This window comes from Squalius cephalus, assembly GCF_949319135.1.
Source record: "Squalius cephalus genome assembly, chromosome: 14".
In the NCBI taxonomy this organism is placed as follows: domain Eukaryota; kingdom Metazoa; phylum Chordata; class Actinopteri; order Cypriniformes; family Leuciscidae; genus Squalius; species Squalius cephalus.
The window spans coordinates 13,180,100-13,203,491 of NC_137135.1; the positions used below are offsets into that span (position 1 = coordinate 13,180,100).

Genomic DNA, 23,392 nt, shown 5'->3' on the forward strand with positions numbered 1-23,392 from the left:
ATCTATGATGATGATTTTAATCACTCTCTGGATTTGTATATTTAAGTGTATTTATGTATGTAATTAAGGGTATTTATGTACAGCCATCTGGTGTGTTGTCACGAAACAAGTGACAGTGAAAAAAAGTTAGACTAATTATGACAACATACCTGCTGCCAATTTAGAAGTTTTTTTTTACTGTATTTATAGTAGGCTACAATTGCTCATATAAATAATAGCTGTGCTACTCTTTGACCTTATTGCGAACTCGTAAGAAATCTTCATTTTCCCCATTTTGAGTTCAGCCTCGTTTTCAGGCAGACAATGACAATATAATCAAATCAATCTTTATTGGCAATTCGACACGAACAACCCATCTACCCTACCAAAATACACATGCATGCGCAGTTTCTAAGCAAGTCTTTTCACAATTACAGTTAAACACATACTTGGAGAATTATTTCCAACAGGAAGGGATGTTGGTGCACATTAAAGTGAAACTAAAATATCAGAGGGCCTTTCATTGACAGCCCCCCCTCCATTGGTAACCTGCTGTTGATCCTGTGAAACCTGAGACTTTCTGGGGTTGTGTGCACGGGGAACATTATCAAAACCTTCATTTACCAATATCCTGCTTTACAAATTGTGCTCAAAACGACTGTATATACATACGTTACTTACAATGAATTTGGAAATTCTAATGTAAGACAAATGTAAAACTAGCCTGTATATTTGAAAAGATCCATATTAATTAGTTTTGCAGCAGAATAAACCTCACATAAGACATTTACATCACAAAATGAGGGCATCAAGGATGGATAGACTGCAAATTTTGATAATGGGGGGAAAAAACCCAATAAACTTCAGTCTATGTAATAAACTGTGCAAGATTTGAATCTACCCTGAAACCCCAAAAAACTGCTTTACTATTTTACAATTGATCCTTCAGGTCAAAAAACGGCACTAAATGCAGCATGAAGTTAACAACAACATATGATATTGTTTTGTATAACACAACGTACCATTAGTTAATAATAATAATTAAAAAAAGACTCCTCCAAATGTAAGCATTTCCATCAGAATACAATCTTGCATACTTGTCCTTAAAGGACTTTGGTCATACACAGAAAGTTTTATTTGATGAATGATTATGATATAAGAAGTCCATATAGTATGTACTGTGTGAACTAATGTGATTCTTTAACAAAGGCCTGACACCAAAGAACACTGTCGTGTCTTGTCTGTACATCAGAGCAGAGCAGTATTGCTATAAATGCTACAGCTTTTTTAACATGTTACCTCATTAACTGAGGATGTCAGTCAAAATATCATATTAACATAAATGCATGTCACAGATTTCACAGGTGCAAAAGCAAGGCATCAGAGTGTTCTCTACAACTACCTACTCACAATCTATCTAAAAATAATGACCTAAATGGGTGCCCTTGTTCAAAAAACAAAAATGAATTATTCATTTTGTTAACACACTACAAGGCAGAAGCTCCTTTGAGATAAATTGATATGGAGTCGCGTTGGTTTGTTTTACACTATTGAAAAGTTAAATAAATGCCAGACTATCAACCATTTTAAAAACACCACACACAAAAAGAAAACTCCCTCGTCACATCAGTCTGTTTCGCGCAGAACAACTCCATTGTGATTCTGAACAATCGGTTCAGAAAAGGTCTTGTAGGCCGGTTGAGGACAAGGGCATATTGTCAATGAATTTCACTTGCATGGAACAAGGGCCGCAGGATTGACACCCTTGGACAAATGATGTCAACATGAGATTCACCCAGCCTACGATGGCTCCGAGAAGTAACGTTCCAGAGGTTTAGTGGAGCTCGCATCACATAATGTAAACCTTCTCGGCCTGGGAAAAGTTGAAAACCTCTTTGGTCCTGGGGCATACCACCTTGTCATCTTGACGAATGGACAAGAGAGACTGAAAACCAGAGGCAAGGAAATGTAAATCACTATATATACAGCATAATATTGGGGCTGCACAATTATTAAAAAATAATAATTCAGGTGCTTGTTTGCAGGTGTGCACAATTGTTTGTAGGGCCAAAACAATTGTGATTATATTCTTATATTATTACTTCTACAAAAAAACGAAATAAAATTATTAATAGTAATATTTCACTGTAAAATAAAAAAATATATATAAATAAAAAATAATATAATCATTTTATTTTACATTACAATTGTAAAATTACAAAACTAATATTTAAGGCTGCCTTAATTTCTTCATTTTTAAATGTTAAACCACCAAACCGCAGGAAGGCCTTAAAGCTTCTCTTCTGCTGATAAGCGTTTCTCATTTCAAATATAGGAAGATGACTGGCACATGTTGTATTCCCAAATGCATAAATGTCAATTCTTAAATGTTTTAAGTAACCCAAAAAGAGGAATTTCGTGTGAAGCAGCGTTCACTGTGAACCAATCCGCCCTGAGATGCTGCAATCACGGGCGGAAAAGGAGCTGCTCAGTGTATGAGCGCAGTGCCACGCTTTACTCTGAAACACGCAGCGCAGATATTTAATTCAATCGCAGCCTTTGAAATTTGATAATCGCGTTTTGATGTTGTTTTATTTGGATTCATTGTGCAGCCCTGGCATGTTAAAGAACAATCATAGCATATATACACTGAATAGGAAAATGACACAAAACTAGCTTCAAAACTCACATTGTATCCATAAACATAGCCATTAGGCAGCATCATGGGTGGGTTGTTCTCATTCATGACCTCGCCAGAGATTTTGCACACCAGCCTTGAGTTTGCACAGTGGGCCATGGGAAGAGGTTGAGCCAATTTGTTCAGCGACTTACTGCAGACAGGGCAGTCTGGGTTTTTGGAAGTGCCATCCTCTTTATAACACTGCCTGTAAACTTGGAATTAAGGTCAACAACTATTCAGTTAAACCAACAGAGTCCCATTTACAGTCACTTAAAAACAATGACCTTTCTATTATCATCTAGCCAAAAATACTGTTAAAATCGCTGCATTACTCAGAATCGGTTGAATAAATGACCAGCTGGACATGCAACCTGAAAACCCTAAGGATGATGACCGTTACTGCAGAGAGGATACGGGGTTTTGATGGCGGACAGCCCTGCCTGCAGGGTAATGGTAAACACAGAGTTGTTCCCCAGCTGGTGTAATCTGTAGTTGTCATATCTGAATTGCTGGATCAGCATTTTCCAGCGAGCTGGATCCAAAAGATCCTGGGAGGAAAGACAAAAAAAAAAAAAAGTTGCAGACCACTGAACTGCATATTCAGAAACATTAAACGATCAATTCAGAGCAGTTTCAGATAATATAGGTGCAGAAATGTAATTTACCTTGTATGGCGAGATGTGCGTATCTGAGGGAAACGCCAGCATGCCCATCACTTGCCGTACCTCATCCAACTGCCCTCCTTCTGCTTGGCTGAAGTGTTTGCGTGCATGTCTAAAATGAGATTCATTTTTATTTAATAACATCAACAAATACTTATGATCTATATTCATGTTTAACAATAAATTACAGTAATTCAGTTAAAATGGCCATGAAGTCCTAGTATCTGTCTCATACCTTACTGCGTCCATTCGTTTGTTTTGTCGAATGAGTTCAATAAATTCCTGGATCCTTAAACTGAACTCCAAACAGCTCTGGGAACAAGAACATATTTCAATAAAACTGAATAAACTTTACCTTTCAAATTGCATCGCCTTCAGGCTACGTGACAAAACATCTCTGAAATGAAAACACAGACTGCAACGAATATATCCACAAAACATACTGTGGCTCCGTAATGACGGTAAAAACTGGGAGAAAAACAAACCCAGCATCTTACTTTCATTTTCCGTAAGCGAGACTTGTTATCGTGGCACCAAGCCAGACAGGTAGCCGTTTCCTGACGTTCAAGAGATTCTTCAACCTCTTTTGCAGTAAGAAACATTTCTATGTTCACCAAATCCTACAAAGACAAAACACAGCCAATATGAGAACCAGCTCAAAACTCTTACACGATGCACAGGGGAAGTGGAGACGCACCTCAATCCCACTTTGTCTGGCTAGCTTGACTGCGGTGTTGTAATAGCCACATCGCAGTAAGTGTTCCACCATCATGCGGTCCATGCGCTTCTTCTTCCAAACGTTGGCGCTGGCCGGCTGGTCGCTGCTATGTTCCTTCAGGTGCTCTATGCGTCGCTTGCATAACTTAGCGCTCTCATCTTCTGCTTGGATAGACTCAGCTGCCTATCAGATAAGAAACCCTTTCACTCTTTAGTGTGAATCAGTAAAACTGAACTAATTCAACATGATGCCTCAGCATACCTTTCTCTTGAGGGCGCTGAGCTTCTCAACCACCCCATCCAGGAGAGAGACTACGGTATCCACCACTGGAAAGTTACTGAGCGTTTTCTCCAGCTCTGCCACCACCATCGTCACGTGACTGGTCTCCCGGTCTATATTCTTTTGAGCTGCACGGAAGCGCTTGTTCAAGGTTTCATAAGGAACCTATTGAGGTAAATAAACAACAGAAGTTCATTAGTAGGCACAATTTCGGCTAGCTAGCGTCTTTGTATGTTGCTTGGTATTAATCTTCACGACAATAATTCAAAAAGCACCTCATACATCATTCCATTTCTCTCTCTCTCGAATCACTTAAGGTTTAGTTCACCCGATAAATTACATTCTAGTATTCTAGTCATCATTAAAATCCTGTGATTTAAGCATTGAAATGTCCACTGGATCCATAGTAAGCAAATATTCTCGACTCGTGAGATTCAGAATTAGCTAAATAAGTAGTTCCATCTGAGAGAAAGGTCATAAAGATGGACATGATCACTAGGCCAGAATGAACAGCTCTGGAAGAGGCAGAGATGCATAAAACTTCAACCTTATCTCTCAGGATCCGCCAGTTTATTTTGATCAGGCCATCTGTCACCTTACAACCAGGGCAGATAAGTAGCATCAAGATGTTTAAGAGTAGAAAAACTCCCTACATCAGTCAATGCTATTATTGAAGCTATAAACCTTTGTTGGATTACAAGGTGCAACCTAATTTTTGGCAGTGGGAAGGTCCTCAATACAGGCCAGAATTCATGCAAACTACTGGAAAAAAAGCACTGATGCATAAATCAGCTCACAACTAAGCCAAAAACAAAATTATACAGAATCAAATATTTCATTTCAATAAACAATTTTAAGATATGGATTTATTTCATTATCAAACAATCAACATGCATGCCTATAACTTAAATGCCCACTGAAGTGCCTTGAACCGTGCAGCTTTATTCAATGTGTTGACGTAATTTCCACTGAAACAGGAAGACAGGGCGGGACATAGAGCAGCTCCTTCTCTTTTTAAATAGCCAATAGCGTTTCGTTCAGGCCTATATCACAACTATAGCCCAACGTCATGGGGACGTTGAGTTCAGTTCGGTAAAGCCACAGTTTCCTCCTAATCTCCTCCAAATCCCTTTAAAATACAGCATTCAGTGCAGAATTAAAATGGGTCCGATATGTTTTGTGGTCTGCGCCGACTGGCGTATATGATCCGCTCTGTGCTCTCGTATCTCTGGACCGGAGCAGACTGTGTGCGAGCTACGGCGGTTCAGTGACCGTGAAATTAGTCTACATTCACACCAATAGAAAGCATTTACACTTTCTGAATCCTTCCCTATTCCCTATATAGTGCACTACGTGTCACTCATCATGTACAAAATAGTAAATGTGTGGTAAATGTGTGAACAAGTGACCGATTTTAGCCGCAGCTTCAGCATCTATTTATAATGTAGGGGGCGGAGCTTCAGTTTCTAGAGAGCATTTGATTGGACAGAAAAACTTCCATTTTGATTTCATGGGGACTTTAAAACCTTACATTACAACTGTCACAAACACGAGTAAAGTAAAAAGCCTAGTTTACATAATAAATAATAGTTTAGCATTCAAATACTTCGCGAATATGGAAACAGTTAGATTGGTGCCGAACGAGAAAGGGAGGCTGGGTTTCATTTCAGTTTCGCTTGAATGATTGATTCATAAATCATCTTACATTTCAATCAACAATTTTAAGATATTGATTTCTTTATCAAACAATAGAAGATAAACTACTGTTCCATTATGCCTATAACTTAAACTCATAATTACAACTGTCAAAAAAGCTACACGTATCTATTTAGAGCTCTATTCTGTTACACAATTTGCTTGTCTGAATAGGTGTTCATTTTAATGATCTTTGACCCTCTAAAATATTACAAGAATCAGTGCCTTACAAAAAGAGCTAGTTCATTCATTCTTCAACCAATGTGTCTTAAGATTTTGCACACGAAAAAAAAAAACTGTGGCTAGTTTACATGGTAAGATCATGATGCAATGATTAAGAAGGTACTGGAAATCATTCCCAATGCAGCAAGCAAGACAAGCTCAGATGCAACATGCCCTTGACACAGCAATGAAGACCATATATTATTGACATTCAGTGTGCGTGTACATAAACAGGCGTCATTTTACAGGCGATCAATGAACTAAATCACGTTACAAAGCATTCAACTCATCATTAAACAATGAAAGGAATCGATTAACAGACAAATCGACGCTATCAATCGGGAAAACCCTGTGACGCAGAGAACAAAGGTGCTGTGTGCCAACCATTAAATAATAAGCCCCTCATCGAGAATCAACACCTGAGCTATAACCTGCTAAGATCTGCCACTGATCAACGCAACACGATGCGATATGATCCTAATATAGAGCATAAATCGCTTGCATACCGAGCTCTGGTCACCATTGGCATGTGTCTATTCCTCCAGCATTTATATAGAGACACGAATATCATGCTGTGTCTAGACCATATTTTCAGACGACAGCGTTCAAAACGAAATGAGTACTCGATTATACAATAGCTAAACAAACGATTACGATTCGTGTCACTATCCACATCGCTAATGGTTCTCGTCAATCTGCATTGGTTGCACTAGTGGACAAACCTGTGATGGGATATTACTGCGCCTGCCTAATAATAAAACAAGACTGTCGGAACGCAAGAGTGTCGCGGATCAGCGATGACATTATTCGACTTATTATTGCTCTGCTTTATAGATCCATCGGTTTATAAGTGTACACAGCCGATGTCACAGCCCGACTGTTTGCGATCACTCCGGTGAGATGTGTTTGTGTGAGACTTGTTTTGCTAAGTTGCCTAGCCCTAGAGCTAACCAGTTAACTGTATAAATGCAGCCACATACTTTCATCTGATCGATCATTTCCGTTTTGATGATCGGTTATGAATGTCATATAGCGCTATAGAGAATCTGTTCAGTTGCACGATTAGAGTATTGAGAGGAAAGGCTTGACAGACCTTTAAAGTTGGATATTCTTGCACCTTTAGGGCCATAGAGAGTTGAGCTGCTGTCTCCTGCACCGCCATCTTGCTTTGGGGAAACTGTGGAGCGTTTGTTCGTCTTCTTCTCGGCGTTGGTCTTCACTGCGGCAACGACGCTAGACTGGACATTACTGCCTCCTAGTGTGGCGGTGCATAGATGTGTCCTGAAAGGGTTAGTAAGTTCACCCAAAAAATTAAAATACTGTCATTATTTCCTCACCATCGTGTCGTTATAAGGGGCCGTTCACACAGAACGGCGGTTTTCCCATTCCACTGCGCTACTTTTCCATTATGTTTGTAAACACGAGCTAGACGGACGTTTTTTTTTTAAATAATATAAATTATAATATAAATTAAACATTTCAAATTATGAGAATTACATGACACTGAAAAAAGGAAAACAGGTACAAACAGATAATGTTTTTAAAGCTTTTTTGTTCTCAGACAACTTAATTGAAAAGAGGTAGCCTATTTTCAAGTTCTTTCACAAATATAAGAAAGAGAGGTTTAGCATTTAGATATTTAGATTTATGAATATGGAATTTTGCTAGTAACAAGATCAGATTAATCACATAAAAATGACCTTTTTTAGATTGGTCAAAATCAACAAAGCCTATATAGGACCACATCCTTCCAATAAAACACACATTCATTATAGATTTCAGACCTAATAAATCCTAAAACATCTTGCCAAAACATTTTCGTAAATGGACAATACCAAAAAAGATGAACTACAGTTTCGTCAGAGATGTCACAGAATGAGCAACTGGAGGAAATATCCTTTTTGAACTTTTTCATGTATTGACTGCAGGGTAGCATTTATGAATTATTTTAAAAGAAATCTCTCACTTTATTGGTTAAAAAAAAAGAGATGTGGAAGCATCCACACTTTTTTCCCAACATATATTACCAACTGCATTATTCCAGTAAGCGGTCACAGGCGGTAAAGTAACAAATGTCTTGCTGAAATAGTGAATGGACTGATCTATTATTATTTTTGTAAGGAAAAGCAAAGCACAATTTGCCAACAGAAGTATTGACCAAACTCAAAGAGACTGGAAGTAGAGATTGAGTTCCTCTCAATAAAGCAAGAGCACCTGATGGGATTGAACCCCATAACTATTGAAAATTCTTTGGGAGAAACAGAAAATTGAAAATGATCTAGAAATTCCTTACATGAAAACAACAATCCTTGAGAATGAATGAATTGACTGACTAACAAGATATTTTTATCAAACCAATTCTGAAAAAATATAGATTTATTCTTGTATAAAATATTACAGTTATTCCAAATAAAATATTTATGAGGTGAAAAGTTGTGCTTAAATATCAAAGACCAAGCCAAAAGAGACTGCCTATGAAAAGCAGATAATATTGTTGGTATAATTTTTTACTTTTGTAGTTACATAACAGAAGAAAATCCAGACCACCAAACTGAGAAAATATATAATTAGGAATAAAGCTCCATAAAGACGCTGGGTTCTTTCTAAACTGTTTCAACCAATTCATTTTAAAGGTATAGTTTAAAGTACTAAAATCCAAAATATTAAGACCGAGCTAGACGGACGTGTTTGATGGTTGCTCACGTCAGTGACATCATGGGTGTTTCCATAGACAGTAAAAGAAATGGACACAGCGACCCCATTGGATTCAACGGAGAAAAGTGAAGTCAATTAGAAGCACTCACTTCCTGATGGCTGAGCGTACTGCGCAGACTCAAACTGAGCTTGACGATGTAGATGTGACGTGAGCAACCCGTCTGTCTTCTAGTAGCTGTGCCAAGAGAAATCTGAATCATTCCCTTCCGAAACTTGCAGAGACGGAGAGCGTGAGTAGGAGCTGTCCATGAGCTAGGAGCAGGAGCAACTTTTGCTAAGTATTCTGATTAATTATTTTGTCATTTTGCCTCCACGTCCCCCCGATTGTCCGCGAGCTTCTCCTCCTGTCCATACGGTAATCTCTCTACTGTGCGACAGAGAGTCTCGTGGTTATGACGCAACCGTTAGCCTATTTTTACAAAAACTGCTTCTACGGGCCATAACGTAAGATACAAGGTAATGGAGCCTTTTATACATTTTCGTGTTTCTTTAGAAATAAATAATGGACAAATGGAGTCTTTAAACGCCTCAGATGTAAAGTTATTCGCTGTCAAAGTGACGCCAAAATGAATGTGAGTCAATGGAATGCTAACAGCAGGTGATGGTCCGCTAATCAATGGTGGCGCCCGGGGAAGCTTCAATGTTTTCTGAAACACTGCCCCCCTGGGATGTTTCTCAAACGGAAGGCTGCATCCTGCCGAGACTCCGCCCTTCCTAGTCCAGTCTTTCTAATGCTTGTAAGCTAGTGTCCTCCTCAGCGATTAAACCTGAGAAGGTCTAGTAAGAGAAGAGCCTCTTTTTTTACAGGTGTTCCCACAGACCCGCCCCCACGGTCATGGCACGAAAATAATACTTAATTTTGGAAAAATACTTTGTATTACAAATCTTTATATTAACTGGCTTTCTATTAATGCAATACAGTGAATGACAGCCATCTTCGGTTTCCCAGTGGCTTCGCCTACATTATTGTCAGTTTAGTGTTAGTGATTAATTTACAGCAAAACATAAGATAATTCATGTCCGAAAACATTATTTTTGTCTTACATTTCATATTAAACTCAGACGAGCTCCGTACTGACTCGTTTTCCGTCAGTTTATTTTCGTCAATTGGAATGTGTGCAAAGGATTGTGGGTGATTTAAGGCCGTGAAGGATACATCCGATGCATCCTTCAAAACAGGCTGAATGAAGGACTCGAAATGAAGGTTGCCTTCCAAGGATCCATAAGGGTTAATGCCCGACGAAGTGTCCATTGTCAGGTTTTAATAGATGACGGCGAGGTGTGAATCGTCCGACGCCTCCGCCAAAGTCCATTAATACCTGACAATGGACACCTCGAAGGGCATTAACCCGCTTATACCATGGTCACTTGCCAAATAACACATTTTTAAAACGTTTATATTTTAATTAGTTTTACAATCGAAATCTAAAGTTCGCTCGATTTATAGTGTGTATAGATACTTTGACTGCCTGTTGCTATGGTTACTCACAGCTGATGTAGTCAGAGCATTTATTTATTAATTTCGAACGGTAAACAGTCAGTTTCACCAGAACTCCTTTACTAGGTGTCCTCTATCACTTTTTAATGGACACCCTGCAGCCAATCATAATCGAGGATTCACCCAGACCATGGTATAAATTGAAATAGCCTTCAGCGATGTAGGATGCAGCCTTCCAAAGAAACACCCAATGGCATCGTTCCACTCCACTTTTAGACACGCACTCGCGAACTTCCCTAAGCACTTCCCCTCGGAGGAATACCTGCCGCCATTTTGAAGTACATGCCACTTCGTGAAGTGGACGAGGGAAGTTTATATGGACATATATCCCCTCGATTTTGACAGAGGAAGCAAGTCTACTGCGATGTACAATTCAAGCAGCTCTATATCCCACAATTCAACTTGATTGATGTCACAGCAGATCGCTCTCAACTGAAGTGTGTGATATATTAATTATTTAGAGAATTAATCGCACAATAGTGTATAATATATTAATAAAACGGAAGCTCAAAATGCTTAAAAATATCTTTGTTCATGTTTCGAAGATGAACAGAACAGAATAACATTGTAGTTTAAATCTTTTTAATATTCAAATAAAAATACACTTGATTGTTTTAAATATTGGTGTGAGAACAAACATCAAGCTGAAACACCTTACTGAAAAAGTCACCATAAAATCTAAATTGACTAATATTTATTATTTATTATAAATGATTTATCCGTGCACATTTTTTTTTTTTTTGTGTGTACCCTTTAATCAAAATAACTTTCCCTCTCTCTTGAAACTGTGTTTACTGCCGTGAGGGCGGGACAACCTGTCACTCACATGACATCACAGCAGCAAACCACAACCATCCAATCAATTCCCCAGGGACAAAATCAAGCCCCGCCCTACATTTGTTCTTGTTTGAGAAAGGCTGTTTCACTCGGATATACATCACAATAAGGAAGAAAAGACTATTGAAACTTCCATTTCATGTCGACTTTATGTACAAAACCGAGGACAAAACGTGTCACATAAGAAATTAAAAAGTTTTCTGACAGAGAAAATATAAGCATGAAAAACTATAAAACTCACAAGCACCAATACTGACCTCATTATAAATGAGTTGTCAAGACCTTCAAGATAAAACATAGCTTTGATTATGCGGATATTTTTTAGATATAGTTTGATTTTATTTTTTAAATAGCTGACAACGTTGACAAAATGTACGCACTGTAAAATCTTATAAAAATTTCGAAACGTCAGTAGGCCTGTAATATTTATTTTTTTATATATGAAGTATTGAGTTATGGTCTGAGGACAGCTGGGTTTAAGGGGTACGTACATCTATACAAGCTATATTACATTAAGTTGTGTACCCCTTCATAGGCTACTTCATTATTTCAAAATGGAAATGTTGCTATTTTATAAACTAATGGTAGGAAAAGTTGTGGGTCGTGTTTTGCTTATTGTCTCATTAATCATGTATTTCAGTTCGATCCGGTATTTTAGAAAAAAAAAGAAAAAAGTTTTTCCCTTTCCTCACCCTTCACCTCCTCCACTCTCACTTTCACCCTATGCTTTCACCCCACATCGCGCTCACATTTCTCTTTCCTGCACGAGCATGCGACTGAACCCTCCCCCACCCATCAGTGTCCGCTGGAGCAATGAGTCTCGATATGATTGGTTCTCGTCCAAGCGCATCCTACCCTGATTGGCTGCCTCACCGGTCAGACGGCCCTGATTGGTCACATTTTCGTAGCATGTTTTACCCGAATCCCGGGCACATTCAGGGACTTCAGCCTTCAAAGCGGGTGATGCAAGGTTTGTGATTGTTTTGCTTTTCTCTTTGAGCTGGCCTGGGTGCGTGTGCTTGTCAAACCGCGCTGACAGAGCCCTGTTTTCATTTGCGCTTTTCATTTCTGTCAGGCAGATGAACGCGGCTGTGGACTGGCGTTGGAGTGGCTTTCTTAGCTAACACACTTGACTTGCATTTAAGGGCACTTAGTTGTCAACACTGTGGCAGAGTTCAGGTTACTTTGAGAGTAAGTGTGTTCACAGTCACTTGATATTTTAAATTAATCATTATTCCCTTTAAACGGCGGCAACAAGTGAGATATGAAGCTGGAATTAGGACGTGGTTAATAAAAACCCAACGATATCTATAAAACTTTAAGGGTTTTTATAAGCGATTTGGTGTTGGAGATGTAAAAAAATGCAGGAATCCAGTCATGCATACGTGAATTGGCACAAAATCTAATTTATGTTTGTCATTTCATCTTAGATTCAACATCTGTGAGATTTAGTCAGTGAAAACACATTTGAGTTTAATTGATCTAATTTTGTGTCTGGAAAATAGTGATCTATGACATTGTATTATGTTGAATATAACATTTTTGTGTCTATTTGTTAATGTGGGATTTGTGAACACATTCATGTTTTCTAGATTTGTGGAGCAAAAATGATACTTTTTATTCTGAAGTAAAATAAGATGACCCTGCAGAATGGGCACAGAAGGCCTCAAGCGGCATGTTGTTACTAGGGTTATTAATAGGGTTATTAATAGTAATTAGTTGTACATTTCAGACACCTTCGCCTTCATTAAAACTTATAGGGTAGCTGAGTGAAATCACTAAATTTGCATTCATAGTGTTGCTATTATGACTTACCTTCAATTAAAATATGGGCAATTAAATATGTAAGAATTAATATGCCATTACATAAGTCAAAGAATAATTTTATCTTTAAGATTAATCTCTTTTACTTGGATTCTGCTTGGCCTGCTATGGTTACTCAATAAATTGTCAAAATTCAATATTGAATAGTTGATTTAGTACTTTACATTAATGAGACTTTAAAATATATATATATAAGCATGAATCAGAATTATATCAAAAGTAATTTATATAGGCTATTCTGTAAAAGTTTAGGACACCAGTAGTGGGGTAAGATGGCTTCTTTTAATATTTATTACATTTTGTTTTATTACAACTAAATTAGCTAATTTTTCTATTTATTTCCTATAATAACACATTGGCTGATGAATCATCATCCTGCACATGCTAAACTGAAGTTAATAGCCTATATAAAAATTGAATTGGGCTGTGAAAGTGCTTGACATTTACATCCCTGAATGTCTAAACAGCAGCTCATTCATTTTCATTACCTATTAGTAATAGTTAGTTCCACCTTATTTATTTATATATAAAAAAGCATTGACTTATTATTTTTCCTCCCATCTCATATTTTTTTCCACCACCATGTCCCCTTAGGGGCTCCATAATACAATGCATAAAGAGAAAGCCAGTAATTTTGAAGCTGTAATGTTGTTCACAACTTTTAATCATTCTATTTTTTACCACCCTGTGGTGTGACAAATGAGTTTTTAAAATTACAAGTGCTTCATATAGTCTCAATTAATATGAGGTCATAAAAATGGCATGAATAATTATACAAGAATTACAAAAATCTTTTTACAATAGATTTAGAGGGAATTTAGCTTGTTACACCACATATCCACTTGCTCAAAGTATTTACTTTGGTTGCAAACCCTCTTTTTGCTACTGTTCGGATTTACTAAAGACACACAGTGAAAAATTAGCACTGAAAAGACATGGGCAGGCTGTTTTTTGCAGGCTGACCTTATTGCATTATGCATTTGTAGGAGTTTCCCTTTCAGACGCAAGATGTATGGGAGGAGAATATTTAAATTAATCACGCAAGGTGATTTACTAAGGTTTGCGTTCGTCAAATTACTGGCACTTGCGCCATTATTTAAGCCCCAAATAAGCATGTCTCAAACCAGACGCTAATTTTTCGCTGCATTTGGTAGATTGTGTTGGTCATTTTGGAAACGATCCGGCTGCGTCTGTGTTCATTAATTTGCACGGCGTTAGTAGATCACGCACAGAACTTTCCACTCCTATTGGCGCTTTTTTGGAATTGCGCTCACATGCTAATTTGCCCTGTTTAGTAAATCCGGCCCTTAAAGGGGTGGTTCAGGATTTTCGACATCGGAGCTCATTTTCAAGTGAGCCTGATTGTTATTCATCAGTGGAGACAGTTTTCAAAAAAATTCATCCAGTCCTAACTTTTGGATAGTTCGCCTATGCTAGGCTAGCGCGAGTCAACGGTGCACGCGTTAGCCTGCCATTAAAACAGTGTTACCCACTCCACAGTAGCCTACACCAAAAGCAAATAAATTATAACGCCAGACTATCGATGTAAATGTCTGTTGAGAGAATAATGTTAGAAATCAAATTACCCTTTCATCACATTGCATTAGTTATCATTTGTTCCCTGTATTTATAAGCAGTCTACAGCAGCGGTGGAGTTATATTTGGTTACCTAGGAAACCGAGAGAGCCGGTCCACATAACAATCACGCAAGTGTATTTACCTGCCGCTGACAATGTGATGAAAGGGTAGTTTGATTTCTAACATTATTCTCTCAACAGACATTTACATCGATAGTATGGCGTTATAATTTATTTGCTTTTGGTGTACTGTGGAGTGGGTAAAACTGTTTTAATGGCAGGCTAACGCGTGCACCGTTGACTCGCGCTAGCCTAGCATAGGCGAACTATCCAAAAGTAAGGACTGGATGAATTTTTTTGAAAACTGTCTCCACTGATGAATAACAACCAGGCTCACTTGAAAATGAGGTCCGATGTCGAAAATCCTGAACCACCCCTTTAAAGCAACACTAAAGAACTTTTCCTCTTCGGTCCCCCTACAGGTTGGAAGCGGAATTGTCCATTACCGCTGTCATAAATAATTTAGCCTACTGTCGCACGCACGCTCGCTGTTTATCCAGCACTGCTTTGGAATGAACGATGTCCACAGACAAGGTAGAGTATGTTGCATGATTTTATGAAAGTATGATGTATTTCGACATCAGAAACGAAGAAAAACTAAATAATGACTATCGTAACGCTTGCAGTAAAGCAAGTCAAATTTGTAGTTTTTTATGTCTCATTCGAACTACAGAAACGCTACCTGATCTGGCAAACTTGCATAGTGCGGTTCTAGCAGATATAGGGCCGCAAAGCGAATGCAGAAGTGCCTTTCACCCTGTTACGACTTGATGAACCACTGAAACGATTTTGGAAACATTATTTTAAGGTAAAAAATAATCTTTAGTGTTGCTTTAATGTCGCTTACCCTTCAGTCAGTGCCAGTAGTCAGTTTTTGGTGTGTTTAATTTGTATTGATTTAATGTCATATTTTAATGTAAAATTTTTATTTACTATAGTGGTTATGATGTGTGCAGTCTACTTTGGACATATGTTTAGTGTCTGTTTTGTCTGTAGTTGCAGAGCAGAGCGGAACATCGAGTGCTTTCATAGGATCCTGTAGAATTTTGTCTGTTGTTGTTTGACTGAATCACTGCACCAGCTGCGCCAAGACTCCAAGAGAGAGTAATCTTGATCGAATCGATGCCTGTTTTCTGGCGTTCGCCATGTAGATATTGCATAGATACAATCTGTTAATGGTCTTTGATCTAATAATGGACTGTTAGGTCTCAGCGGGTGTTTTAATAAAATTCTCTTGCTTCTGCACTCCCCGGTTGCAGCCAAGTTTAATAGGATGCGTTCAGTCACACTGAATTTATTTAGGGAAATTTTGTCCGTGCGCACTCTTCCCTTCAAGATAGGCTATGTGAGGGAGTTTACCCATTCGCCACGCTGCAGTGTGTGTGTGTGTGTGTGTGTGTGTGCTGGCAGGGAGGCGGCATCAGCAGTGTGTATTAAGCAGCGTAATCTTTCTCAGGGGCATCTTTCTTATGCTCTTTGCCTCTCCCCACCTCTATTTTTCCCTCCTTTATTGTCTTTTTCAATATGTTTTTGAGGTTTTCACCGGTGCCAGTTGCAATATTCCTCATTCATCATTGATTGTGTCCTCTGACAGGTTCTTTTCCCAGCTGTCCTCTTACCGTGGCTCAGAATTGATTTGACGGTGGTGGATGTGCGGTTTGGTGTTGAGATGGTTTTCACCTTGTTCCGTCCTTGCGCTCTTTTACAAGGAGAAAATATGCCCAGTTGGTTTTAGAGAAAATATATTGTAGTGGCAAAATTGACCATCTATTTATTAAGAAGATTTTGACTTTCCTAAATCACATTAAAGTCGGCATGAAACAGAAGTTGCGCTAGTCTTTTCTTCCATATTGTTATGTATATCTGAGTGAAATGTCTTCTCGAACAAGAACAAATGTAGGGCGGGGCTTGATTTTGTCCATTGAGAATTGATTGGATGGTGGTTTGCTATTGGTGGATCTGGTGACAGGTTGTCCCGCCCTCGCGCCAGTAAACACGTCATCAGAGAAGAGATGATGTTGCAAGAGGGAGGGGAAGTTATTCTGATTAAAGATTACTAGGCACATAAATAAATAAAACATAATGATGTGCACGGATAAATCATTTACAATACTGCAATATTCCATACAGAAATAAGAATAGTCAATTTAGATGTCATTGTGACTTTAAAGCATAGGGTAACACTTTACAATAAGGTTACATTAGTTAACATGAACTAATATTGAACCTCACTTCTACAGCATTTATTAATCTTTGTTAATAATAATCTCAACATTTAGGCCTACTAATACATTTTTAAAATCCAAAGTTGTATTTGTTAACATTAGTTAATACACTATGAAGTAAAATGAACAAACAATGAACAGCTGTATTTTTATTAACTAACGTTTACAAAGAACAAATACAGTTAAATGTATTGCTCTTGGTTAGTCTATGTTAGATAATACATTAACTAATGTTATCAAATGAAACCTTATTGTAATGTGTTACCAAGGGTTGTTTAGAGAACAAGTTGTACCATGAATTTGTAAGGTGTGACGATAATTGTTATTACAGATTTTAGGTTGTGTCATAACTCGTTAGCTAGCATTTATCTGTCGCCTGGTGTCTGGAATGTTATATTTTAAAGTAATAAAACTAGTTACTTTTGTTTAAAGGGGTGGTATAATGCCTTTTTCACAAGATGTAAAATATGTCTTTGATGTCCCCAGTGTGTGAAGTTTTAGCTCAAAATACCCCACAGATATTTTTATATAGCATGTTAAGTTGTCACTTTTTGAGGGTGAGCAAAAACGCACCGTTTTGTGTCTGTTCTTTTAAATGCAAATGAGCTGTTGCTCCCGGCACAGGGGGCGGAGCTTCAAGCGCTCATGTCCTTTTACCTCACACACACATGCACTGAAAATTTCTAAAACTTTTAGCCTTTTATGTTCAAACCGGAGTCAAACAATAGCCCCGTTTACATGCACACTTTTTTGCTATTCTGATTGAGATCGTTCTGATTGACGGATTCCGGTTGACTGTTAACATGGGATGTTATCTAAACCGATCTGGTGTTTACATGTGCTGACGCTTTCAATCGAAGTCATTTTCTGACATGCGCACACAGCTTGTCTGCCGGATCTGGAAGCTCATTATTTCCACGTTTTCAATCCTGTCAAGATGGTGCATCATTTAATTGTCGCGTTTAGTTGTAGGCATGAGACGCGTTTCCACTGTCGGGCCAGTGCGAGCCATAAACGTGGCATTTTATTGTATTGTGTAGGCTATTGTTCTTTGTTAATTATTGTCTTGTTTTGTATTTGCATCAGTTTTTCATTCTCATACTCATATCACACTCATTATAGCATATAATTAAATATAGGCCATCATTATTGTAAAAAAAAAAAAAAAAAAAGAAGAAAAAAAGGAAGTTTTATCAGAAAACTGATCAGAAAGAAATCACTGGAAACAGCCTGATCGATCGCAAAACAAGAGCGACTGTTTGCTGGCATTTTTGTTGTTTAATTGAATATTTAAAACCCAAGAATAGATGTTTTACCACAGGTTTAATATAAAAATCGATACATTTATCTAATGAATTCATTTGTGTCAAAATTGCACATTAGTCACATAAATAAAGTGGTTTACCGTTTATGACGTTTGTGAACGTTTACAAAAGAAAGAGGACACAAAACTTATTCGCGTCTGTTTCTGTTTATTTGGTAGCCTAGTAACAGGACGTATTTACATCACATTTAGAAAGAATGTTCATTTCTACAAATATGCCACCAAAAATATGACCTGAGGAGCTTTAGCACTCTCTCCCAGAAGGATACAGTTATATTTTCAGTCAGAGAAAAAGAGGATAGTCCGAGACATAGGCTACTGAAAGATAAAATAAAAACAGGATTATGATTTGTCTGATTTCTTCAAGCGTACATATTTTCCATGTTTACTATGGTAATGGTTAGCGTGCATAGTTTTTTGCATCGGGTATAAATATTCCTACCTTATTCGGTGATCAGAATCCACAACGGATCACAAACAGAAGGCGTAATGTTAGCTGACAGAATTATCTGGCGCAAAACCAGGCATGCGCAGAAAGACGTACGCTCAAAGTAATCGGATCAGCTCGTTTACATGGTGTAATCTTTCGTTTGATCGGTTCATGAAAAGCTTTATTCCACCCCCTTCAATCCGACTGAAATTTCAATCGGTTTGAGCATTTTTATTCCGATTGAGGTGTTGACATGGAGCATTTTCATTCTGATTGGACTTGCACCTGGTTATAATCGGAATACAATGCTACATGTAAACGGGGCTACTGATGGAGAGACTCAAGAAGTAACAACATGTAGAATGCAACAGGACATTTCTGAATGGTTAGTTGTTGAATTTATGTAGCGTATGTGTAGTTATCTTCTAGTCACTGATTAGCATATTCTGTCTTGATAATCTATAAATCGTGTTCAGGGGACGGGGTTTATGTAAATTTTGGGGTTTGTGATGTCACTAACTCGGGAGGAATGTCGTGTAGTCCCTACCTGCCGTTTGTTGTAGTCCTTAAAAAGCAATTTCTTTAAAAGCAAATATCTCCCTTTGCTTTGAACTTTGAGCATCGTAGCTTTGCAGATGTTGTTTATGCTCAAACAGCAACATTACACACTAACTAAAGTTAAAAAAGTGAAATCATAATCAGCCACCCCTTTAATGGTTAATTGGAAGCGAGTTAAACCTGACTTTTCGTGAACAAATCATGGATTTTCCATAAATTTTCCTACTGGATCAATGCATGAGTGCCGTTTTATGGAACAGGCATGATTAGCCAGCTTATTCAATGTGGCCAAAGTGCTCGGATCGCATACGTGACGCATACTTTGTGCTTCACTTGCCAAAACCAACGGTCCCCTGAGGTCCTGACCAGAGCTAATGAATTCACAAAGAATGGGGCTCTTCTGCATGAGTGCCAATCTGTCTGACTTCTCCACTGGAGCGCACACACGCAAGATACAGTATGTCTGTGTTCCCAGACTGCCTTTTTATTAACGTACTGTAGCAGAGGCCTAGCAGAAATACAGTACAGTACGCCACACAACATACAGTACATAGCCTTAAGGTGGAGTGTGAGTTAACTGATAAATGTTTGATAACTGATAAATGTTTTTTAACAGTTCATGTTAAGGAAAACCTTTATGTGAATCAGTTAAGAAACTGAACCTGCATTAAATCATGTTTAGGGCTCAGTACAAATAGTTAAGGACAATTCTGGAATTATCAGATGATATACATATAGTAGAGCTTATACAGCTTGTAATAATTAAATATTTTGTGCAGTAATGCACTTGCAGTGGAAGTCTTTGAGGCAAGATATTGATCTGGGATAACGTTCAAATAAACATTGTTTGAAAATATAGCCAGTAGCCACTATAGGGCTGGATCATGTGGTGTGTTTTTTTTTGTGTGTGTTTTTTTGAGAGAGATTCAGCTATACCGTTTATACAACTGGGTTATGCCTGGTGTAATTAATAAATTCCCAGACTAAGGAGAAAAATGTAATCTACTCTGCAAAAGCAAGCGACTGCTTCCAGTGTAGGCAGCTTTGTTGATTTTAATGGGAGCGGTGTAGTTTTGAGGAGTTTAACCACATATTTCCAGAGTAATAATGATGTAATGACTAAAGTGTTTCATAATGTAAAGCTGTTTTTGCGATGATGCTAGGATTATCATTCATTAGTTATTAATAGTATCTAAAGTCAATATTAAAATTATAACTACATAGTATCTAAAGTATGAACTTAGTTATATCTACATAGTATCTAATGTATGAATATTCTTAACATAGTTTTAACTAAATAGTTATTTATTATGTAAAATGTTTTGGGATCGGATTTCAGCAAATAACTTTTGAGATTCTTGAGCATTATATGTGTTACTTTTAAAATTAGACTATTGTGGTAAAATTGCTTACTAACATTGTTTGCTATATCAAATCCTTTATCTCATGTCATGAGCCACTAAATGAACACTATCTTTTGCATGATAACAGAAGGATACTAGAAAGGAAGTGGCCTCCACTTAAAGCAGAAGCATCTTTATTAACAATACAATTTTTCTGTGTACGGAACTACCAAAAGAAGTCTCTTATGCTCACCAAGACTGCATTTATTTGCTAAAAAATACAGGAAAAACAGCAATATTGTGTTTTCAGCATCATTCCTCTTGTCTTCATTGTTGCATGATCCTTCAGAAATGATTTTAATATGAGTTGCTGCTCAAGAAACATTTCTTATTATTATCAATGTTGAAAACAGTTGTGCTGCTTTATATTTTTTTGTGTGGAAACCATGATAAAAAAAAAAATTCAGGATACTTTGATAAATGAAGTTCAAAAGAGCAACATTTATTTGGAATAGAAATTTTGTAAAATTTTAAATGTCTTTACTGTCACTTTTGATTTAATGTGTCAAAAAATAAATAAAAACTGTGATGACCCAAACTTTTGAACGGTAGTGTAAGTACTTTAACAAAAAAGCATCACATTACTCCTTTTAAGCCTCCAGAATAGACTTCCATTGTAAGTTCACATACTGAAAATCTTTTGTTCATTTTTACAAACTGAGGTATGTGGTAATCAGCAGCATATATGATACATGCAAACACCCTTTGACAAATTTGCATAGTAATGAATCATGGGTTATGTGGCCAGTGTCAACTGATCATAGCTTTGATGAGGATTGTGAGTTTGTCTAAATGAATCAGCTGACAAATTATGCATGTTGCAGCTGAAGGAGACACTTAACAGTTTCTGTTCTACCATTGAGCAAATGACTGTAAGTAAAAGTATTAAGTAAAAGTTAGAATGACTTTTAAAAACATGGTAAAAGTAGTAAAAAGTACGGTGGCCGAGAGAGCTCCTCGCGCTGCAAATGAAGAAAACACATGCAAATAGAAAAAACACCAGCAAATTAAGAAAACATCTTCATCAGTTTGACAACATGTGCTGCAAGTATTCATAACACAACCAAATACAGAAACGCACTGCAAGTACTCACAACTCAACCATATAGCCTACAGAAACATGCTGCAAATAGCACAAACCACAACAGAAATGTTTCCAGGGGACCCCAACAAGTGTCAAACCTGGCTGGGACATGCTTATTGTTCAATGTTTATTCATCAGTGGTGTTGTCGATGACCTGATAGGTGAGTTTTTGGTTTATGTTAACATCCTGGTCGTATGTGCCCTCACTGCCTTGTGAGTATTTACAGCGCTTTTCTGTGTTTAGTTGAGTTGTGAGTATTTGCAGTGCATTTCTGTTTGGTTTAGTTGTGAGTATTTGCAGTGTGTTTCTGTAATTGCTTTAATTGTGAGTATTTGCAGTGTGTTTCTGTATTTGGTTGAGTTGTGAGTATTTGCAGTGTGTTTCTGTATTTGGTTGAGTTGTGAGTATTTGCAGCGTGTTTCTGTAATTGCTTGAGTTGTGAGTATTTGCAGCGTGTTTCTGTATTTGGTTCAGTTGTGAGTATTTGCAGCGTGTTTCTGTATTTGGTTGAGTTGTGAGTATTTGCTGCGTGTTTCTGTATTTGGTTGAGTTGTGAGTATTGCAGTGTGTTTCTGTATTTGGTTGAGTCGTGAGTATTTGCTGTGTGTTTCTGTATTTGGTTGAGTTGTGAGTATTTGCTGTGTGTTTCTGTATTTGGTTGCGTTGTGAGTATTTGCAACGCTTTTCTGTATTTTGTTGAGTTAGCTGTGTGTTTGTGTATTTGCTTGAGTTGTGAATATTAGGCCTATTTGCAGCATGGTTCTGTATTTGGTTGTGTTGTGAGTATTTGAAGTGTGTTTCAGTGTTTGCATGTTTCTGTAATTGCTTTGAGTTGTGAGTATTTGCTACATGTTTCTGTATTTGGTTGAGTTGTGAGTATTTGCAGTGTGTTTCTGTATTTGCATGTTTCTGTATTTGGTTGTGTTGTGAAGTAATTTGCATTGCGTTTCTGTATTTGGTTGTGTTGTGAGTATTTATGTTTCTGCATGTTTCTGTATTTGGTTGTGTTGTGAAGTAATTTGCAGTGCGTTTCTGTATTTGGTTGTGTTGTGAGTATTTGCAGTGTGTTTCTGTATTTGCATGTTTCTGTATTTGGTTGTGTTGTGAAGTAATTTGCAGTGTGTTTCTGTATTTGGTTGTGTTGTGAGTATTTGCAGTGTGTTTGTATTTGCATGTTTCTGTATTTGGTTGGGTTGTGATGTGAAGTAATTTGCAGTAGAGCTGGGCGATTTTTTTTTTTCCCCTAAAAAAATCTGCGATTTTTTTTTTTTTTTTTTTTTTAATAAAAAACTCGATTTACGTTTCGAATCGATTTCCCCCCCCCCCCCATTTAAAACAAAATAACTGCGAACTGTAATATATATTTATTGTATTTAATTAAAGTGTTCAACATAAACAAAATTGCAAAGGCATAGGGTTTCTATATCTAACTGAAAAGTCACTGTGTGGAGTGCGCAACAAAGATTGTTAAACATCCAAATTATTTATACTGTATTTGGATTGAACTAATAAAACAACAAAAAATCCTCAGATAACTCTTATGCCTGGTTCAGATTACACGATTTTTTTGTCTGCTACGATAGTCACTGTGTCAGATTACACGATTTTGACTCCTAAAAAT

At 37.5% G+C, this 23,392-nt stretch overlaps 2 protein-coding genes across 8 annotated transcripts in view; one reads left to right on the forward strand and one right to left on the reverse strand.

The window, feature by feature from the left end:
- Window positions 1–312: 312 nt before the first annotated feature.
- Window positions 313–7,416, reverse strand: maea (macrophage erythroblast attacher, E3 ubiquitin ligase). 2 transcript variants are annotated; one of them, XM_079892367.1, is made up of 9 exons: window positions 7,329–7,416; window positions 4,301–4,483; window positions 4,019–4,222; window positions 3,819–3,941; window positions 3,557–3,633; window positions 3,325–3,433; window positions 3,074–3,207; window positions 2,669–2,864; window positions 313–1,924 (listed from the first exon to the last, which is right to left on the reverse strand). In XM_079892367.1, exons 1-9 carry the CDS (start codon window positions 7,395–7,397, stop codon window positions 1,829–1,831), a joined length of 1,191 nt encoding a protein of 396 aa, XP_079748493.1. In that variant the 5' UTR covers window positions 7,398–7,416; the 3' UTR covers window positions 313–1,828. The 2 variants fall into 2 exon arrangements, with proteins under 2 accessions (XP_079748493.1, XP_079748494.1); XM_079892368.1 differs by lacking the exon at window positions 7,329–7,416 and adding an exon at window positions 6,742–6,934.
- ctbp1 (C-terminal binding protein 1) overlaps window positions 7,015–23,392 on the forward strand; it is a 39,368-nt gene continuing 22,990 nt past the window's right edge. Inside the window, exons 1-2 of one of the 6 annotated variants that reach the window (XM_079892356.1) lie at window positions 7,015–7,130; window positions 7,359–7,524. Coding sequence is in view for 2 of the 6 variants with exons in the window: in XM_079892355.1 (XP_079748481.1) it covers window positions 12,195–12,255 (61 nt within the window). In the remaining 4 variants the exon portion in view is untranslated. Of the gene's footprint in view, window positions 7,131–7,358; window positions 7,525–12,163; window positions 12,256–12,360; window positions 12,477–23,392 lie in introns of those variants that run through there. The other 5 variants (XM_079892364.1, XM_079892362.1, XM_079892363.1 and 2 more) reach the window with 5 other exon arrangements.

What these genes read in the sequence shown, in the direction of transcription:
- maea (XM_079892367.1), bottom strand. Translation starts at nt 7,397, where the DNA reads ATGGCGGTGCAGGAGACAGCAGCTCAACTCTCTATGGCCCTAAAGGTG. An exon ending in CCAGACAAAGTGGGATTGAG is followed by an intron (nt 3,942 to 4,018) that starts GTGCGTCTCCAC and finishes TTGTCTTTGTAG; the next exon opens with GATTTGGTGAACATAGAAAT. An exon ending in AAACGAATGGACGCAGTAAG is followed by an intron (nt 3,434 to 3,556) that starts GTATGAGACAGA and finishes ATCTCATTTTAG; the next exon opens with ACATGCACGCAAACACTTCA.